This window comes from Leucoraja erinacea, chromosome 8, assembly GCF_028641065.1.
Source record: "Leucoraja erinacea ecotype New England chromosome 8, Leri_hhj_1, whole genome shotgun sequence".
Classification (NCBI taxonomy): Eukaryota; Metazoa; Chordata; class Chondrichthyes; order Rajiformes; family Rajidae; genus Leucoraja; species Leucoraja erinaceus.
This window is the reverse complement of record NC_073384.1, coordinates 17,284,015-17,304,684: the sequence shown is the minus strand read 5'-3', so window position 1 is coordinate 17,304,684 and position 20,670 is coordinate 17,284,015. Positions and strand designations below refer to the sequence as shown.

Here is a 20,670-nt window from a genome sequence, read left to right as displayed (position 1 = left end):
GAATAGGTCTGAAGAAGGGACTCGACCCGAAACGTCACATATATATTTTTTTCTCCAGTGATGGTACTTTTTTCTCCACTGAGTTACTTCAGCAATTTGTGTCTATCTACCAGTCTAAATGTTCCTTAAATGTTGTGATAGCACCAGCCTCAACTACCTCCTCCGGCAGCTCGTTCCATAAACCCACTACCCTTTGTGTAAAAAAGTTACCCCTCAGGTTCCTATTAAATCTTTTCCCCCCTCACCTTAAACCTATGAAATGTGATTAGCTGCTGGGTCAGGGGGTTCGAAGCTCTACCAAGAGTGTTGGGCGGAGTGGCCGGTTGCATTGTACACTGAGAGACGCAGATTGACTGTCTGATTTCATTGCAAGGAAGGATAACGGATGCAGGCTTTGGAAGTTTGCAGTAACAAGAGCTAAACTCTCAGAGAAATAGAGCAGAAGCAATTTAATGGAAGAGTCAGACTGCCTGCTGCAGAATCTCACAGCAGTCGTAGCCCGAGGCAGACGGAGCTCCATCAGGTTTATGTGGGTCACTGGCCTAAGGTTGCACATGACTATAATGCACAAACGAGGACAATGAAGGCAGGAGAGTGTAACTAACTAGGAGCATCCACGAGACTGTCTCTGCCTCACACTATTTATTCATGTGTGCTTTGGGAATACAGGCACAGTGCTTATTGACAGTGACGCTCTGGAAAGGCATCCTCATAGATACAGATGGAATGGCATTACTGTGCTAATGTACATGCATTTGCACCTTATTTATACACCTTATCTATACATCCTGCCACACTCAAACACAACATCTATACATCCTGTCACACTCAAACACAACCTTTAGTTCACCCTCATTGGGACCTTTATGTAACGTGTGAAAAATCACTTCTTCTGTTTGTGCTTAGTGTCATGGCTTCATACAGCATGGAAACAGCCCTGCAATCCACCGTGTCTGCAGTGACGTTGATGCCAATCTAAATAACCACATCTGCCTGTACATGATCTGTATCCCTCCATTCCGTGCCTATACACATGTCTGTATAAATGCCTCATCTTGTTTACAAACTGACCCTGCAGCCATAATCCTACCTCAGGATTGGAAGCATGGCAGCATCCTGGGTTCCACATTCTTCCTATAGTATGGTGAGCAGAGCTGTAGGCAATGCCCTAGGTAGTGATTTAGCTGCTGTTTTATACAGGTGCAATATGATTTATTGACTTTTACACCCATTGCACTGATCATTGAAGGCAAGCTCGATACACTTTAAGCAAGCAAATGTCAGCACCCTTTAACACACAGACTCCCGAAGCAGACTTTCTATTCCAAGCTGTATCTTGGGAAGATGTTCCCAGGTGAACAGAGGAAAGGATTCAAGGAGACACAAGAAACTGCAGATATTTGAATCTTTTGAACAAAAGAACAACTGCTGTGGGACTCAGTGGGTCAGGCAGTTTCTATGGAGGGGAATGATTTTAGAATTTAGAGATACAGCGTGGAAACAGGCCCTTCGGCCCACCGAGTCCATGCTGACCAACGATCATGCCCTACACTAGCACTATCCTATACACACAGGGGACAATTTTACTATTTTACCAATCCAATTAACCAATAAACCTGGGGGGGGGGGGGGTGGGGAGGGGTGCACACAGACACATACACACTCACTTGCACAAACCTATATACATGTATTTGCACACACACACTAACCCAGGCATGCTCACACACACACAGCCAAACAAACAAACACCCACATACATGCAAGCCTACATACACGTATTTGCAAACAAATGCACACACACATGTAGGTGTAAGCCTACATACATGCATTTGCACAAAAACACACACTAACACATGTGCACACACACACACACACACACACACACACACACACACACACACACACACACACACACACACACACACACACACACACACACACACACACACACACACACACACGTAAGGGGTCGCACTCGAACTGATGACTCCAGTTGATGCTCTGGCTGTGCTAGGCTGATCGATGCAGGGTCAGTGCACTGGACCAGTCTGGCCGCAGTCATGTCTCCCAGCAAGTGGCAGTAAGCAGGTCATTATTAATGTGTAACCAGCCGACGCCAGGGCCCTGAGAGCTGCTGGAGGAGTGATGAGGATGTTGGCAAGAGACAGCGATGATCAGCTCCTGGTCTCACTGCAGGGATGTACCTGCCCAGATCATGCAGGAAGCGACCTGCAGGATGTGGAGCCATCTCATTAATCAGCCTGCTGACAGCTCAATAACACCATTCATCAGTGAGACTGACTCTGCCGCTGCCGGTCCTTTACAGCCTCACACTGGCCCTCAAGGATGGAGCTCAGATATTGTATGTAATTATATGAACACTGAATTTTCCTATTTTGATAATACCCCACCAGTCCACCTTCACTTCACCCCCCTTCTTCAACACTTCTTCCAATATCTCCCACCACTCCAGTCACTCCGTTCCTTTTCCCTCCGCCTTACGCTCAATTCTCTGTCCTGTAACTTCTTCCATCTCCCTGTTTTCCCCCCTCTTTCCCCTCCCATTATTCCATTCCACCCATATCCTTGTCTCTGGCTTTACATTTCACTCCTCTTCTTTCCTTTGCTTTCCTTGAATCAAAGGCCAAATGGAGGCATGAGGAGACAAGAGACTGGGGATGTTGAAACCTTGAGCAAAAACAAACTGTTGGAAGAACTCATAGGAATTGCAGATGTTCGTTTACCAAATAAAGACACAAAGTGCTAGAGTATCCCAGCGTGGAGAACATGGATTGGCGACATTTTATGCCGGGACCCTTCTTCAGGCTGCTCAGTCCCAACTTGAAATGTTGCCTTTCCATGTTCTCCAGAAATGCAGTCTGGCTCACTGAGTTATTCCAGCACATTGTGTCTTTGTTGGAGGAATTCGTCAAGTCGGGCAGTTTCCGTGAAGGAAAATGGACAGACTACATTTTAGGTCAAGATCCTTCTTCTTCCCCAATTTCTGGTAGCCCTTGCTGTCTCCTCCACTTCTCAGTTCTCCTCTTCCTTTTTCCTTTCTTCTCCCGTTTAGAAGGATGTGGGGGGACCTCATTGCAACTTACCGAATAGTGAAAGGCCTGGATAGAGTGGATATGAAGAAGATGTTTTCACAATTCTAGGACCAGAGGCCACAGCCTCAGAATAAAAGGACGTACCTTTAGAAAGGAAATGAGGGGGAATGTCTTTAGACAGAGGGTGGAGAATCTGTGGAATTGATTGTCACAGACGGCTGCGGAGGTCAAGTCATTAGGTATTTTTAAGGCGCTGCTTGATAGATTCTTGATTAGTATGGGTGTCAGGGATTATAGGGATTAAGCATAAGAATGGGGTTGAGAGAAACAGATAGATCAGCCATGATTGAATGGCGTAGACTTGATTGGGCCGAATGACCTAATTCTGCTCCTCGAGCAGATGAGCTGTCAGTATAAGGAGATGTGATGATGTGATGATGATCTGAAACTCACTGCTTGAGTGTCAGCGTTTTGCTCGAGTGTGGATCATTTGCAGGGCCAGGGAACCAAAGACAAGGAATGGGACTGACAGAATTATTCCACCAGCAGCCAGCATTGACTCAAAAGGCCAAATAGTCTCTGCTATAATAACATAAAAAATAGAAAGTGCCAATGAGCTGAACGATGGCCATGGTGGCAGAGTGGGACCGGGCTGTTCTGTGATAAATTGGGCTTCTCACTCTCTCCTGAACTCTCCTCATTTTAAACCATGATTGAGTTTCTTTCTCCAGCATTTGAAATTCATCCTTAACTTTTGTAAGAAAGTGTAATTCATTTTTTTGATTCAGCCCAAATGGTAAATGAAAATGGATCGTAAAACAGTGGCAATTAATCCTTTCTATCAACAATTGCCTTGTCACAGTTCTACTTTGAAGAGAAGCTTCAATGATTGTAAATGCCACACGCCCGGGTTTGACCCCGACTATGGAAGCTGTCTGTACGGAGTTTGTACGTTCTCCCCGTGACCATGTGGGTTTTCACCGAGATCTTCGGTTTCCTCCCACACTCCAAAGACATACAGGTATGTAAGTTAATTGGCTTGGTGTATATGTAAATTGTCCCTAGTAGTAGGATAGTGTTAACGTGTGGGGTTTGCTGGTCGTTGTGGACTAGGAATGCTGAAGGGCCTGTTTCCATGCAGTGTCTCTAAACTAAACTAAACTAAAGTTGAATCTGTAGTAAAGAAATGCTAGCATTCATTTCGAGAGGGCTTATATGCAAAAACTAGGAAGGTAATGCTGAGGCCTTATAAGGCGTTGGTCAAGCCGCAGTTGGAATATAGTGAGCAATTTTGGGCACCATATCTGAGAAAGGATGTGCTGGCTCCAGAGGAGATTTACAAGAATGATCCCAGAAATTAGGTTAACATAAGATGATCGTTTGACGGCACTAGGCCTATATTCGCTAGAGTTTAGAAGAATGAGGGGGGGATCTCATTGAAAAGTACAGAATAGTGAAAGGCTTGGATAGAGTGGATGTGGAGAGGATGTTTCCGCAAGTGGGAGAGTCTAGGACTAAAGGTCATAGCCTCAGAATTAAAAGATTTTTTTAGGAAGATGAGGAGGAATTTCTTTAGTCAGAGGGTGGTGAACCTGTGGAATTCTTTGCCACAGAAAGCTGTGGGGGCAAAGTCAGTGGATATATTTAAAAGGCAGAAATTGACAGATTTTTGATTAACATGAGTGTCAGAGGTTACGGGGAGAAGGCTGGAGAATGGGGTTAGTAGGGTGAGGTAGATCAGCCATGATTGAATGGCAGAATAGACTTGATGGTCTGAATGGTCTAATTCTACTCCTATCACCAAGGCCAGGTGGTCGGTGACTTGGAGGAAACCTGTGAGGATAGGTGGCTGGACTCTCACTGGATGGAGATGGTAATCGCTTGGCACTTCACCAGTGTAAAGGTTGCTTGCAACTTATCAGCCGATGCCTGGATGTTGTCCAGGTCTTGCCGCCTGCAGGTACGGGCTACTTCATTTGCTGATGAGTTGGGAATGGAATTGGACTTGTGCAATCATCTGCAAACTCCTCCATTTCTTATGACCGAAGGGAGGTAATTGATGAGGCAGCTGAGGATGGTTGGGCCCAGGACACTATTTTTAGTTTGTCTTTGAGATACAGCACGTAAAACAGGCCCTTAGGCCCACCGAGTCTGCTCCGACCACTGATCCCCGTACACAAGTTCTATCCAACACACCTCCTCTTGCCCATTCATAAAGCTCTATGATCTTTGATCTGTTCTCCCCTCAGTGCTGCCCCCATTGGTGATGGAGAGTACTGTACCTCTGTCAGCGTTTGTGGAAATTGCTGGAGTTCGATGTGGAAGGCGGGCACACACTGGATGGTGACAGACAGAATCACCCCCAGCGCGCCAAGGTGCAGTCGGGCGGCCTGGAATATCTCGCTGTTCAAGGACTCCGAGCATTCGAGGATCTCGCCGGCAGCAGTCATCAGGGTCAGAGCCACCACCTGGGGAGCAGAGGCGAGTTAGATGAACTGGGTTAAAGCAGCCAGAGCACCAGGGACGGGAAGTGTGTGGTGACCTCAGGAAAATACCTCACCAGCTTCGAGCGTGACCTAATGAGTGAGCCGCTGCTGGTGTCTTGGTCTTCTAGAGGGTGTAGAGGAGGGGCAATAGCATGAACACACTCTGCTGGGTCAGGGTGGGAACAGAGGAACGGGGTAACTCTGGACTCTAGTCCAGCTAACCTGGCGTACTGGTCTGGTAGCTTGAATGCCCAAGTACGAAGGAGCCTATAGTTAATTCATCACCTGGTGCTGACTTTGCCACCATCAAAGGGATCTACGGGAAGCACTGCCTAAAAAACGCAGCGGATATCAACAGAGACCCGCACCACCATGGTCACGCTCTCCTCTCGCTACTACCATCGGGAAGAAATACAGGAGGCTAAGACCTGTAGGTTCATGAACAGCTTGAACCACCCTGCACAAACCTAACTATAAACCTCCCTCAGCAATGGACGACTATGGACTAGGTTGCACTCCACACTTCAGCTTGCATTTTTACAGTCTAGTTGCCCAGTATGACTAAAAATGTATTGTATACATTTGTCGTGTTCTTGTATTTAATGCCTGTAAAGCTGTAGCAAGTAAGAATTTAATGTAATTGTTCCCTGGTGCATATGATATTTAAACACTCTTGGCCAGTACACATTTTGTAGACAAAAGGCAAGGTGCATGTCAATTAAAAATCAAGCTACATTTATCAACAATGTTTCCATCAATATAACCCGACTTGTTTTGATTTTGTGACCAATTAACTGCTAATTGACTGATAATTTAAAATTGAATATCAAAAATTTTAAAATCTTGTTTTTTTAACTTTTAAGAGGTGCCAATACCTTATACCAGTACATACCGTCATTAAAAGAATAATTGCTGTGAACTCCTGACTTGATACATTGAAGGCAGTCAATAAACTCTGTCTTTAATCTTAACCAGCGAGTCTGACTGAGACTCAAGCAGGTGCTGTGAAAACCCCCACTGAGGGGAACAGTCCTGGTGAAAGGACAGCAACTAGGAACATTAACTAGCAATGTTACAAAATTTTGAGATTTTAAAAATCAAGTCTGCAATTTATCCCATCAGATAAAGCATAACAATAAGTTTAATTTGACACCAAATTCACTTTCATATCTCAAGTATTAAAAAAGTTATGGCCATTTTCATACTCGGAAATTAGCATCTTGTTCCCTATTGATTTTCAATGGACATTACAAAATGCTGTGATCTTGGATAGTCAAAAGCCCATTTCTTAAGGAAAGATTAACATTTTTAAATAGCCTAAGTGTCCAAAGATTATTCACAAATAATTCACAATATAACATGATTTTTATATCTAATTTACATTAATTTATAGGCCAAATGGAAGGAATTTAGTGTTCAATTGCTGTAAATAAATGCCCATTTAAATCGGCTTTCTAGTGGGTTCCTGTGAACGCGCTGGTTTAGAATGTTCACATCGCGCTGGATTAGTGCCCTCAAATGCCGAGAAAAATACTGCGGGATATAAAAAGCCCAAAATGAACTACTCGCTATAGATAACTTTATATACAGGGTTATATACATGCCCCATTTAATGTAAAAATAAGGTACATACCTTTAATTGTTTGCTTTATAAAACCCTGGGGCTGCGAGAGGTTGCGGAGTGAGACAGTAATTTTAAAACTATTATAACTATTATTCGAGGCCTATAAAACTAATAATACCTTTTGCGACCGGGTCTTGCAGCGAATTTTCGTTAATGATTTACTAGGCTGAACATCTGCGATTGGAACAGCCTAGTAAAAATCACGTTTTAAACCCGCCCCCTCCAAACAGCGCCAAAATTGCGGAAATGGCTTTGGGCAGATTCCCAATGACGATTCAGGTAGGTTTTGTAACATACCTACATTAACTGCTTCTCTCTCCACAAACACTGCCTAACCAACTGTTATTGTTTTAAGAGATTCCAGTGCAAAGGGAAAGGCTGTGTGAGGGGTCAGGTCTGGTGGGTTTATCCAGCCTGGGTTTTAGTACACATCCCATCGAGAAGCAGTTGGTGCCCCAATCGCCCATGGGCAGAGCTGGTACCTGGGTTGCCAGAATGCCATGCTGGATGCCAGTGCTGTGGGTACCAGTTCCAATCACTCCTCCTAGGGCCACATCCGACACCGCGCCAAGACTGTAGGAGCAAAAGCACGTTGTTAGTATGAGCATTTCGGCACAGGATCAGTCCCTGGTGCAGATAAGGTGATTAGGCAGGTGGAGAGAAATGGACAGTAAATGTGATAGATTGGGACCTTTCCCACTTCCTGTGGACTGAAGGAGTGGAGGGGAGAGAGCCAGTACAAAGAGGTGAAGGATACGTGTCAGGAGCTGGCAATGATATGTGGATCCAGGTAAGGGCAGATGGAGTCAGGGTGAGGGAGTGAGTGATGGGGATAACAGAGGCTGGGACATGATGCTGGAAGTAACCAGGGGTTGTGGATGATGGAATATGATGGGAAAGATCATTGGAGATTGGGATCAAATAAGGGAGATGGGGAGGGCAGATGGATGGAGGGGTAGGAACCCAACAAGTGGAGTATTTGAGTGATGGGCAATTGTTGTTGGTGAGGAAGAAACTGGGTAAGAGAGGTACTATCTAATGGGTAAGAAGGGTGGTTGTTGGAGAGACAGTAGGGAGGGTAGGGGTAGGCACCGTTACCTGAAATTGGAGAAATCAATGTTCATGCCATTGGGTTGTAGGCTACCCAAGCAGAATATGAGGGCTATTCCACAAGTTTGCATTTGGTCTCACTCCGGCAGTGGAAGAGGCCCAGGACGGACAAGTCAGTGAGGAAATGGGAAGGGAAATTGAAATGGTGAGGAAACGGGAGCTCCTGGCAGACAGAGTACAGGTGCACGCACAATGCAAACAGCGCACACAACACACAGCATACAACACACACACACAATATACACAACACAATCATAACACACACAGCGCATTCAATGTACACAACACAATGTGCGCAACGCACAGAATACATACAATACACAGAATACACACAATACACTTAATGTATATGCGTATGTATGACAGCTGTAAATTCATCTAATGTCCCTCTGCCTGTGTCTGAGACATGCTATAAAGAGCTCCTTGGTGTAGCCAGCCCTCCCCCTCCCACACCCTGGCCCAACCCCTATCCATTCCCAGAGATGGTTGGAGCTGGTTCTGTGCCTATGTAATCTGCCCTGTTTGTGTGGAAACTGATGAATAGCACTTTTATCGAGACTGATCAGCATCCAAGGATTTTAATGACTCAGAGAGAGCAGAAATCAAATCTTGTCAGATTGCATTTCAGGTCCTGTTCAAAAGGCTTTGCGCTGCTTTATGAGACTGACAATTAAATAGATTGTGTTGCAGGGCTGAAAGTAGGAGTTACGGTAAATTTTCATCCAAGACTGGGAGTAATGCAGAGGTGCTAGTGTTACTTTCTGGTGTTCCTCTCACTGGGCCCCCTCAACGTCATCTGGATTAGTTTTCGGTATTGGTTTATTATTTCCACTGTGCTGAGATACAGTGGAAAGCCTTTATTTGGGTGCAATTTAATTGAATCAGAAAATATTATACATGAGTACAATCAAGCCATACATAAGTGCACAGCATGGTACACTGGCCCTTGAAACAGGCCCTCTGGTCCACCGAGTCCACGTCAACCAGCGATCGCCATAGAAACATAGAAAATAGGTGCAGGAGTAGGCCATTCGGCCCTTCAAGCCTGCACCGCCATTCAATATGATCATGGCTGATCATCCAACTCAGTATCCCGTACCTGCCTTCTCTCCATACCCCCTGATCCCTTTAGCCACAAGGGCCACATCTAACTCCCTCTTAAATATAGCCAATGAACTGGCCTCAACTACCTTTTGTGGCAGAGAATTCCACAGATGTTTCACATTATGTGAAAAAAGTTTTTCTCATCTCGGTCCTAAAAGACTTCCTTCCCTCTTATCCCTAAACTGTGACCATATAGGGTGTCAGAGGTTTTGGGGAAATAGCAGGAGAATGGGGATAGGAGGGAGAGATAGATCAGCCATGATTTAATGGCGGAGTAGACTTGATGGGCCTAATTCTACTCATATTACTTATGATCTTATGATCTACACCCACTATCCTACACACTAGGGATAATTTACAATTTTTACAAAACTCAATCAACCTACAAACCTGTATGCCTATGGAGTGTGGGAGCAAACCGGAGACCCGGAAAAATCTACGCGGTGTCGGGGAGAACGTACCAACCCTGTACAGACATCACCCATATTCACGTTCGAACCCGGGTTTCTGATGCTCTAAGGCAGTAACTCTACCGCTATGACACCGTGCCACAACTGGCATTGGCTGTAGTGGCTTTGCTTTTGCAATGGCGCAGTTGAAATGCTCTGTTAACTCGACAACACGCGATGTTGCACAGATCTGACACAGCAAGCGCATGGTGAACTATTAACATATTTAATAACCTCAGTAACATACTGATATTTGCTGAATGCAGACTTATTTCTCGTGCTGTGATAATTAATTGCCAATGTTTCATCGGGGCAGTGTCATTTAATCATTGAGGTCTGTACATGATTCACTAGCACTCTCTGTACAGTAAGGTCACGAACCTGCAAGACTGCTGTGAATATATACAAGTAATTTATACATTATACATCACTCTTGCATTCTGATTAGGCTGAGTGGTTCATTGAGACTGGTTAACATGGTTGTTTGACCCCTGACCTCTCACGCAGGCATGAGTGCATGGATGCACGTCTCTTTGCCCAGTGAGGGTGAAAGGTTAATGTCTGCCTGCAAATAAAGAAGGAAGAAAACTCAGGGGGAAAGGCTTTAGTCAGGTCTCACCATATTTGTTAATTAAAGATCCTCTGGGGAATAGTGATCACAACATGGGATAATTTGGGCAATACAGTGGCGCAGCGGTAGAGTTGCTGCCTTAGAGAATTTGTACGTTCTCCCCGTGATTGTGTGTTTTTTTACGGTTTCCCCCCAAAGACATATAATTGTAGATTAATTGGCTTTGGTAAAAATTGTAAATTGTCCCTTGTGTGTAGGATAGGGTTAGTGTACAGAGTTTACTGGTCAGCGCACACTCAGTGGGCCGAAGGGTTTGTTTCCTTGCTGTGTCTCTAAACAAAATTAAACTAAACTAAATTAATTCCAGATCCAGTCTGTGCAAGAATCTCAGTTACAAAACTTACTGGGCAATTACCAAAGTATGAAGGTGGAGTTGTTTATAATGGCCTGGGGAAGTAGGTTAAGTGAAAAGAGAGGAGATGAGGAGTGTCAGATATTTAAGCAATCATTTCATCATGATCAGCAGAAATGTATCCCCTGTTAGAAAGTGGGACTCGGTGAGAGTAATGAACCATTTGTACTTAACCAAGGAGGTCAATAAAAATACTAAAACAAATGAAAGTGGAAGAGACCAGAGTGGCAGACAGGAGGTATGAGAATTTTTCAGGAACCAGATATGAGAGATCAAATAGCAAGAAGGATAAAATATATTTTAGTTAATTTAGTTTAGATACAGCGATGAAGCAGGCCCTTTGGCCCACTGAGTCTGCACTGGCCAGCAATCCCTGCACACTTGTGCTATCCTATACACACCAGGGACAATTTACAACTATGCCAAGCCAATTAACCTACAAAGCTCTATGTCTTTGGAGTGTGAGAGGAAACTGGAGATCACGGCGAAAACCCACACAGGTCACGGGGAGAACGTACAAACACGATACAGACAAGCATCTGTATTCAGGATTGAACCCGGGTCACTGGCGTTGTAAAGCGGCATCTCTACCTACCGTTGCGCCACCGTGTTGCCAATTATAATTATGAGAGAAAAAATGGACAGCACAATGGTGCAGCCAGTGGAGCTGCTGCCTCAAGGTGCCAAAGACCCGGATTTGATCCTGACTTTTGGTGCTGTCTGTGTGGAGTTTGCATCTTTTCCCTGTGACTGTGGGTTTCCCTTGTGTACTCTGGTTTCTTCCCACCTCCTATGCAGGTTTCTAGGTTAATTAACATCTCTCAATTTCCCTGGTTTCCCTGATTTGTAGGGAGTGGATGCGAAAGTGGAATAACATAGACCCAGTGTGAATGGGTGATCGATGATCAGCATGGATGTAGTGGGCTGATGGATGGATATAGATAAAAAGGAGGACGGTAGCCAGAGAAAGTGTGGGATCCATGAGGGATCAATAACGAGAAACAGAAAATGGTAGATAATTTGAATCAACACTTTTCATTAAATTTTAATAAACCAATACCAAATTTCATGGTTGAGGACATTGCAAAGCTTTTCAAAGCACCTTTGGCTCTGGGAGTGTACCAATGGATTGGAAAACCAAATATGTGAAAGGAGGAAGAAAAAAGATAGGGAAACTACTGTTTAGGTTTATGTTTGACTTGGGCAAGATGCTGGGGACTGTAACCAAGAAAGAAATAGCTAGTTATTTAGCAGGCCTTAATCGAATTGAACCAAATCAACATAGTTTTAGGAAAGACCTGAGATAGATCAGTCATATTGAAAGATGGGTCAGGCTCGAATGGCATAGTCGCCTACTCCTGTTCCCTTCCTCTCATGTGTTTTCAAGAGTCAAGAATCAAGAGTGTTTTATTGTCACATGTCCCAGATAGAACAATGCAATTCTCACTTGAAGAAATGTTCCCTTTCTCTCTATTTCTTCCCGCCCATCCCCCGAATGTCAAAAACTGAGAGTTAATGTCTGGCAAAATACACAGGAAAGAAAATGACACTGCAGACAACATTTCGAGAAATCATTTCGACATCTCAGGAAGAAGACAATATTCTTAAAGGGACTAGAACAGAGATGAGTGAAAATCTATTGGGGCAGGAAGAGTTAACCTGTTCAATGCCTCCCCCGGGTATACTCAGATCATGGCCAATAGTGTAAAAACCCCAGCAGTGAACAGGTTAAGTTACGATACGATAGAACTTTATTTATCCCAGGAAGGAGATTGATGGGTTGCAGAGAATATTGAGGGGATCCAGTTGGGGGCTGATGCATTTTGGGGTGAATGATCTCCCCCTTAGTCTGTTGGCTATTTCTTCCCCAGCCCAGCCAGTTCGACCCGGAATGATAGGTTGGAAGTTGCATGGGTAGATTGTGCAGGTAACCCCGCAGTTTGCACACTCACTTGGACAGAGCCAGTCCGAGGGAAGCCAGCTCTTCATTCAGGTCAGACAGCAGCATTCCTGCCTCGACCGTCACTTGCTGCTTCTCCTTATCCACCTGCCAAGGAAGAATATCCATCAGTATTGCCTCACTGAAGGGCAGCTGGTAGGGGCAACCAGAACACAAAAGTAGGCATGGGAGAAGGCCATTTCACTCCTCGTTCCTGCTCCACGACTCAATAACATGATGCCTGGTCTCCCATCCCAACACCATTTTTTTGCCAAATGCCCAGATCCCTTTGTTCACTTATTTCACTCTTCGAGGACAGCCTGGGTACGATGTGCAAGGGGACTGTGCTGTGATATGAGCACGTGTTCTCAACCTTACCTTGAGCAGCTTGTTGAGGTGGCTGAGCTGGACGAGATAGTCGTCAGTGCAGACGATGTTGGAGGGTGAGTGCCCACAGCCCACGATCTTCACCCGCTTGCTGCGTTGCTGTGCGATCTCCAGGATCTGTGGACAGGACACAGGCAATGAGCTGGCTCACTGCACTTGCCTCCCTGGCACCTTGAAACAGGAAACGTCCCTCAGTGGGAAGATTGCCGTCGATAGGAACTGGGCATATAACTGGCAAAATACGTTACATACTGGTACATTGTCTACGTCACTGTTCCAGAGTTACACTCTCTATCTCACTGTCCCAGTGTGTTCACTCTCTTCCTCACTGTCCCAGTGTGTTCACTCTTTACTTCACCGTCCCAGTGTTACACTCTTCACCTCACTGCGCTGGAGTTACACTCTCGACCTCACTGTCCCAGTGTCCACTCCCTACCACACTGTCCCAGTGTTACACTCTCTACCTCACTGCCTTCACTCTCTTCCTCATTGACTGCTCCTACTGTGTATCAGTCCATCAGGTCAGATTATACTGCATTAAAGCAGGATCTTCCTCTCGTTAACTTTACTCTCCTCCCTCACCTCTCCATGACCAGTAACTGTACCTGCCCTCCAAGCTGGCTCTGTGCATTGCCCCATTACTACCCCCCGCCCACGATACCTGCAGGACGTTGTGCGATTTGCTCACCTGCCGCATCTCTTCCACGGACAGCGGCTCGAAGTACAACTCCGGCTGGCAGGTGTAGGTGTTTGCCCAGTTCCGGAACCGGTAGCCCTCGATGCCTTGGACCTGAATAAATGTCAAACAGGAAGTGGGTGACAGGGTGGTACAGGGCAGCTCAAAGTAGTTACACAAACTGAATGTACCTTGGGCCAACCCAATGGCCATATTGGGGCTGGCATTGCCCATTCCCCTGGCAGCTCTGCCTTGGAGTGATTGTATAGACATGTTTCCTGAAGTGATGAGGAGACCCTGTTGCTGGAGTCTAATGTCCTTGTCCCACTTAGGCGATTTTTTCGGCGACTACAGGCGACTCGGCTGTTTTCACATGGTTGCGGGGTGATGCCTGTATGGTCGTGAATAGTCTCCTCAAGTCGCCTAAAGAGTCGTAACGTTTTTCTGGTCGCCGCTGGATTTTTAAATGTTCAAAACCTTTTGGCAACTGATGTAGCTTGTCTTCCCCTGCCGTAGGTGCTGTCGTAGGTTGTCACCAGGATGACGCAGGTTGTTGCCAAGTAACGTTGGTTGTCGCCGGGTGCTGCCTTCGGTGAATTCCATTGGCGACAACCTACGTCAACCTACGTCAACCGGCGACAGGTACCGGCGACTGAATTATCTTTAGTTGTCTTCAGTTGTCACCGACAGGGTCGTTGCTTGTCATAGCTTGTCGCGGGTGGATGTAGGTGGGCTTTGGTTGTTGTAGGTTGTCGCCTGTGTGGTTGTAGGTGGACGTCCTAATGGGTTGCCGGCTGTCGGTAGCTTGACGTCGACAAGGTGGTAGGTTGTCGTCGATTGTCAGAGACATTGTCGTAGGGGGGGTCCAGTCGCTGCTTTTTCGGCGATCTGTTACGACTGTGACAGTCGCTGGCTGTCGCTGAAAAAAATCACCTAAGTGGGACAGGCCCTTAACTCACCAGGAACGCACAGTGTCCCCCCTTCTGAGGCATGAGGAATTTTTGAAAAGTCATACCTGCCCTTCAGCCAACTGAGTCTAACCTTACCGACATCCACCCCATCAACCACATTTATGGATCACCCCACATTCCACAAGGGCGGCACTGCAGATGCCGTAAAGCTCCAGAGACTCGGATTCGATCCTGACTATGGGTTGCTGTCTGTACAGAGTTTGTATGTTCTGCCTGTGACCACGTGTGTTTTCTCCGGGTTCTCCGGTTTCCTCCCACACTCCAAAGACGTACAGGTTTGCAGGTTAATTGGCTTCTGGTCCCTAGTGTCTAGGATAGTGCTCGTGTACGGGTGATAATTGGTTGGCTCGCAGTGGATCGAAGGGTCTGTTTCCACGCTATATCTCTAAACTAAACTAAAATCCCATCTATTCCCCCCTGACCCTACCCCTCAGCCAAGCAACAGCAGCCAATTAACCCGCAGTGAATAGAACTCATGAGTGCGGAGGGCGCAGCTGTGGTGAAGCAATCAGCAAGAAGCAGAGGGAGCTAAGAGACATCTACAGTGGGTGGGTGGGAGTGAGGTCACAAAGTCAACACTCAGCATTGGAGCTGCAGATGGGAACCGTCTTATCTCGCCAGTTGAAGAATGTGCGTGTGGCCCAGGCTAACTGCGTAACCAAGCGAGTAGGAAGGAACTGCAGATGCCAGTTTATATTGAAGTCACATAAAATGCTCAATGGGCAGCATCTCTGGAGAAATAGTTTAGGTGACGTTTTGGTCAGAACCCCTTCTTCAGATTGAATGATAGAGGTGGAGATGGAAAGTGGATGGTGTTTTGGGTCAAAACGTCACCCCCCTCTCCCTCCCCCACCTCTAACTTTCAGTCTGAAGAAGGGGTTCTTCAAAGTGTCACCTATTCCTTTTCTCCAGAGATGCAGTTTCACCCGTTGAGTTACTCCAGCATTTTGTGTCTATCTGTGTGCAACACTCGGTTACAGCAACTGAGGTACTTCAGAGATCTGAGACTGTAGTAGTTCAAATGACTAGTAACTGTTGTAACAGTAGTGGGAGCATTGCTAGGGTGTGAAGAAGATCTAACACAAGGATACAATGAGTCAAGACACTCCTTCGCGTCTCCGGCGACTCGGGTTCAATCCTGACCTCAGGTACAGTCTGTGTAGAGTTTGCACGTTTTCCCTGTGACCGCAAGGGTTTCCTCCAGTGCTCTAGTTTTCTCCCATGTCCCAGGGCCGTGCTTTTGGTAGGTTAATTGGATGTTGTAAATTGCCAACAGTGTGTGGGTGGTGGTCGAAACAGGGGGTAGTTGATGGCAATGTGGGGAGAATAAAATTGATCAATGTAAGTTGATGATCGGAGCTGACTCGATGGACTGAAATACCTGTGTCCATGCTGTATCTCCCTGTAACAAGTGACATTAATATCATGTGTTTAAAGGGGTTCTACATGTTTGTCACAGCCTGGTATACTCATGGTAAGGAGGGCATAGCTGGCAAAGGTCAAACTCTCCAATATTTCCTGGGCATATATGACCTAAGTCTCATTTGCCTACATTAGGTCATCTTCCCTTCCTCGACAAAGTAACTATCCTAAAACCTTCGAAATGCTCTAATTTAATCTGCCTCCACTCCTTTCTGTGGCAACTTGTTCCAGATATTCACTGCCCTGCGGAAAACGTACCCCTCAGATATCCTTTACATATCTCCCCTCTCCACTTTATGCCTGTGCCCTCTAGTTTAGGCTACACTGCCTTGGGAGGGGTACCTCTGATGATCTGTCTTACCTATGTCCCTCATAATATTATAGACTTAAAAGGTTGTTTCTCAGCCTCCTACATCCAGTGAGAATCAACCCAGTGTATCCAATCTCTCGTGTTAGAGCCACTGCCTCACAGCACCAGAAACCAGGGTTTGATCCTGACCTTGGCTGCTGTTTGAGTGGAGTTTGCACATTCTACCTGTGACCTCATGGGTTTCCTCCGGGTCCTCCGGTTTCCTTCCACATCCCAAAGACGTGTAGGTTTGTAGGTTAACTAGTGTGTAGGGAGTGATATAGAAGTGAGATAACATAGGACTAGTGTGAACAGGTGATCGATGGTTGGCATGGACCCGGTGGGCTGAAGGATTTGTGTCCATGCTGTACTTCTAAAACAAATACTACTGCCTTACTTTCTAGGCAACATAAACCATAAATCATAGAACAGTACAGCAAACAACAAGTCGTTTGGCCCACTATGTTTGTGCTGAACATGATGCCAAGTTAAACTGATCTCATCTGCTTGTACATGATCCATATCCCTCTATTCCCTGCACTTCCATTTGCCTATCTAAAAGCCTCTTAAATGCCACTATCATATCTGCTTCCACCACCACCCCTGGCAAAGTGTTCCAGGCTCCCACCAGTCTCTGTGTAAAAAAATATCTTGGTGAATCTCTTCAGTACTCTCTCTATTGCTACCACATCCTTATTGGTGACCAGAACTGTACACAATACTCCAAGTGCAGTTTAACTAATGTTTTGTACAGTTGCAACATAATGTCAAACCTCTTACACTTAACAGCTCAGTGTATGGAGGCAAACATACCAGATGCCTTCTTCACTACCCTATCCACTTGTGTGAACACTATCAAAAAGCTATACTCTTGCCATTTACCCTCTATGTTCTGCCAGAATGTAACTTCGCAAAGTACATTACCCTGTACTTTTATGAATTAAATACCGTTTGCCACCATTCTGCCCAATCTTCCAGTTGATCCATGTCCCACTAAACCCTTGGAGGACCTTCTTTGTTATCTACAACTCCACCACTTGCTTGGTCGATCTATGTTCTCTTTCAAAAACCCAGCACCGACCCCTGAAGTACACCCCTGGTTACAGATTTCAAGACAGAGAAATGCCCAAACCACTACCCTCAGGAGACGGAGGTGGTTTTAGATCTAATTTGCCCAGTTTCCGGAGCTCTGAGAAGCTCTTCTGTAATCTGTTTATGGGGAAGTTATTAACAGGGACAATGAAGAGGACTGTAATATTTTGAATCCTTTTCGAGATGCGAAGAGCTTTGATAAGACCTGTATTTAATGTGTGGGATTAATTTGCCTTCACAATGCTGTTCGGCAGGGAGTTCTTGGATTGAAACTGAGCAGCAACTGTAATATATTTCCGAGACAGGATGATGTGTGGTTCTGTGATATTGCATAGGAAATGGAAGATGGGAAAGTGGAAATGGTTATTTGGGTTTATAAATCAGGTTCAGTGCATGATCAATCTTCGAATGTGTAATTAAATGAGAGACAGAGTCGTCTGGGATGCAGCTCATTGAGACACTTGTTTATTTCACTTATGTTTCCGCTACAATTTCAAATTCATGAGCAAGGTTATAGAAAACTGGGACAATGCTCAAAGGTGACTCAGAGTGAGATAAACAGCAATCCCATTGCACTGAAATTATTTCAGTTCAACCCAGGAAACAAATCCAAATTCACAACTTTGAGTTTCAGGTTCAATACTTTCAATTTAAGCCGAGAAGCATCTTGACTAAGACATACAACAATGTTGCGTTACATGCAGAGTAAAGCTCTCTCTACACTGTCACACACTCCCTGGGTCAGATATTGTCCATGCTCGCGTGTCCCTGGAGAGGGAACATGCGGTGTCCACGGGGGCTCTGGGGACATTCCATGAACACTGGTTGTCGCAGGGTGTCGAGAACATTGTGGATATATATGATAACATTGTAATCTGATGACTGATTGATTAATGTTTACAAAATGTTGGATGGTTTTGATCTTACCAGTATTCTGTAACTATGATTAATAGAATGAAATTTGATCGTTAAGGAAAATAAAAAGAATCGGATGCAGAATTAATCTCCCTCTATACTATTCCTTCACACACTCTCGGGGACAGATACCGAGTGAAACTCCCTCTTCACTGTTCCAACACACACTCGCAGGACAAGTGTTCAGACACTTACAGTATATGAGGCCCCATTTTCCCTGAGCTTGGAGACTAAAATGCTATTCTGGAGCACATGTACCAAGGCGTAGTGAGAAACGTTGCATGTTATCCCAGTCAATCCTACAACATATGAGTACAATCAGGCCATACACAAATACAGAATCGAACCTGAACCCCATGGTGCTGTAAGGCAACAACTCTACTCCTGCAACACCATGCCGCCCTTAGTTTAGTTTAGTTTATTGTCATGTGCACCGAGGTACAGTGAAAATGTTGTTGTTGTTAAGTAGTCAGTGTAAAGACTGTACATGATTTACAATCGAGTCATCCACAGTGGATAGATACATGATAAAGGGAATAGCGTTTCGTGTAAGATAAAATGAAGTCCAGTTCAAGGTAGTTCAATAGTCTTACATGAGGCAGATAATAGCTAGGACCACTCTTCTAGTTGCTGGTAGGACAGTTCAGTTGCCTCCTTAAATGTCATTTGAAACATTGAGAAATAAATCAACAATTGGGGCTAGAACAGTGTCTGAACTTGGAACTACAGTAACTGACACTGAGCCCAGTGTTACCAATAAAATCAAGAGTTCACTTGATTTACAAAGCATTAGATATAAAATGCAGTAGTGTTATACAGTGTCTCAACAGTGCTGATAATTACTTTCATGCTTACAGTCTGAAGAGATTTTGCTATTTCCAATCCCTGCTCCAAAAATCAAATCCAGATTCCAACCACAAATTCCCAGATCCTATTCCCAGATCACAGTCCCAAATCCCATTCTAGATCCAAGTCCATATCCCTACCTATGGTCCCATTCTCAGATTTCAACCTGGATCTTAATCCTAATCCCTTCCCTATTTCCAGTCCCAGATCACTGTCATTCCCTGAAAGTCTACTTCCTTGGGACGCCATCTCTGGAAGCAGCTTCTCCATGTTTTCTCAATCAAAATCCCTCACAACTTTAAGCTTCCCTCAACATCCTCAGCCACCGGGGTGATTACCTCAAATCCTCTCCTGCCCAACCCGATATCTTGTAACATAATCCATGTGGATCTGAGGATCGATTCTACATGTCACACATTCTAACTTTCCTGATGCTACATGCAGTCTCATTCTGTCCCAGACTAGGCAGGATGAACCTTACCATGGTTGCTCAATGTTCGATCGGAGCCAGGAACACGATTGCAGGAGAAAGGGAGAGAGAGCCTGGAGACAAGCAAACTGTCACCCAAATGAGAGGCAGTCCCTGGTGTGACTGCTCTCTTGTTGCAGGAGGAATGCTCCTGACATTCCTGATGACGATAATGGAGTTAATGAATAACTGTCCGGCTTAACTCAGTGCTGGGTTTACTGCTCCAGAAGGCGTCACGTGACAGACCAATTGAGGATGAGGGCATTCACCAGATGGGCACTCAATTGTCCGTCATGTACTCTGGCAACAAAGCCCTGTTCCATTTTAGCATGTCTGTTTACATTTCTTCACTGAATATAGAACATAGAACAGGCCCTTCATCCCACAATGTCTGTGCCAAACATGATGCCAGTTTAAACAAATCTTCCTTGTCTGTACATGATCCATATCCCTTCATAATCCCTAATCCCGTCATATCCATGTCCCTATCTAAACAAGTCTTAAATGTATCTACTGCCACCACCTCATGGCAGAGCATTGAAGGACACTCTCGGTGTATTAAACTTGTCGCACACATCTCCTTTAAAATATCCTCCTCTGACTGTAAAGCTATGTTCTCTCCCCTTTGTTATTTCCACCCTTGAAAAAGGTTTTGAGTGTCTACTCTATCTCTGCCTCATCATTTTATATACTTCCATCAGGTCACCGCTTAGCCTCTGACCCTCAGAGAAAACAATGCAAGCTTATTTAACCTCTCCCTATAGCTGATACCCTCTAATCCTGGCATTGTTCTGA

At 45.2% G+C, this 20,670-nt stretch overlaps 1 protein-coding gene across 1 annotated transcript in view; it reads right to left on the bottom strand.

Moving 5' to 3' along the window:
• Positions 1 to 20,037, bottom strand: part of LOC129699371 (L-gulonolactone oxidase-like) — a 37,198-nt gene extending 17,161 nt beyond the window's left edge. The window contains exons 1-6 of the mRNA XM_055639090.1: positions 19,888 to 20,037; positions 13,824 to 13,925; positions 13,127 to 13,252; positions 12,762 to 12,856; positions 7,646 to 7,736; positions 5,336 to 5,521 (exon numbers count right to left, since the gene is read on the bottom strand). Of these exons, the coding sequence (XP_055495065.1) occupies positions 5,336 to 5,521; positions 7,646 to 7,736; positions 12,762 to 12,856; positions 13,127 to 13,252; positions 13,824 to 13,925; positions 19,888 to 19,890 (603 nt within the window). The 5' untranslated portion in view covers positions 19,891 to 20,037. The remainder of the gene's footprint in view (positions 1 to 5,335; positions 5,522 to 7,645; positions 7,737 to 12,761; positions 12,857 to 13,126; positions 13,253 to 13,823; positions 13,926 to 19,887) is intronic.
• Between the last annotated feature and the right edge of the window lie 633 nt (positions 20,038 to 20,670).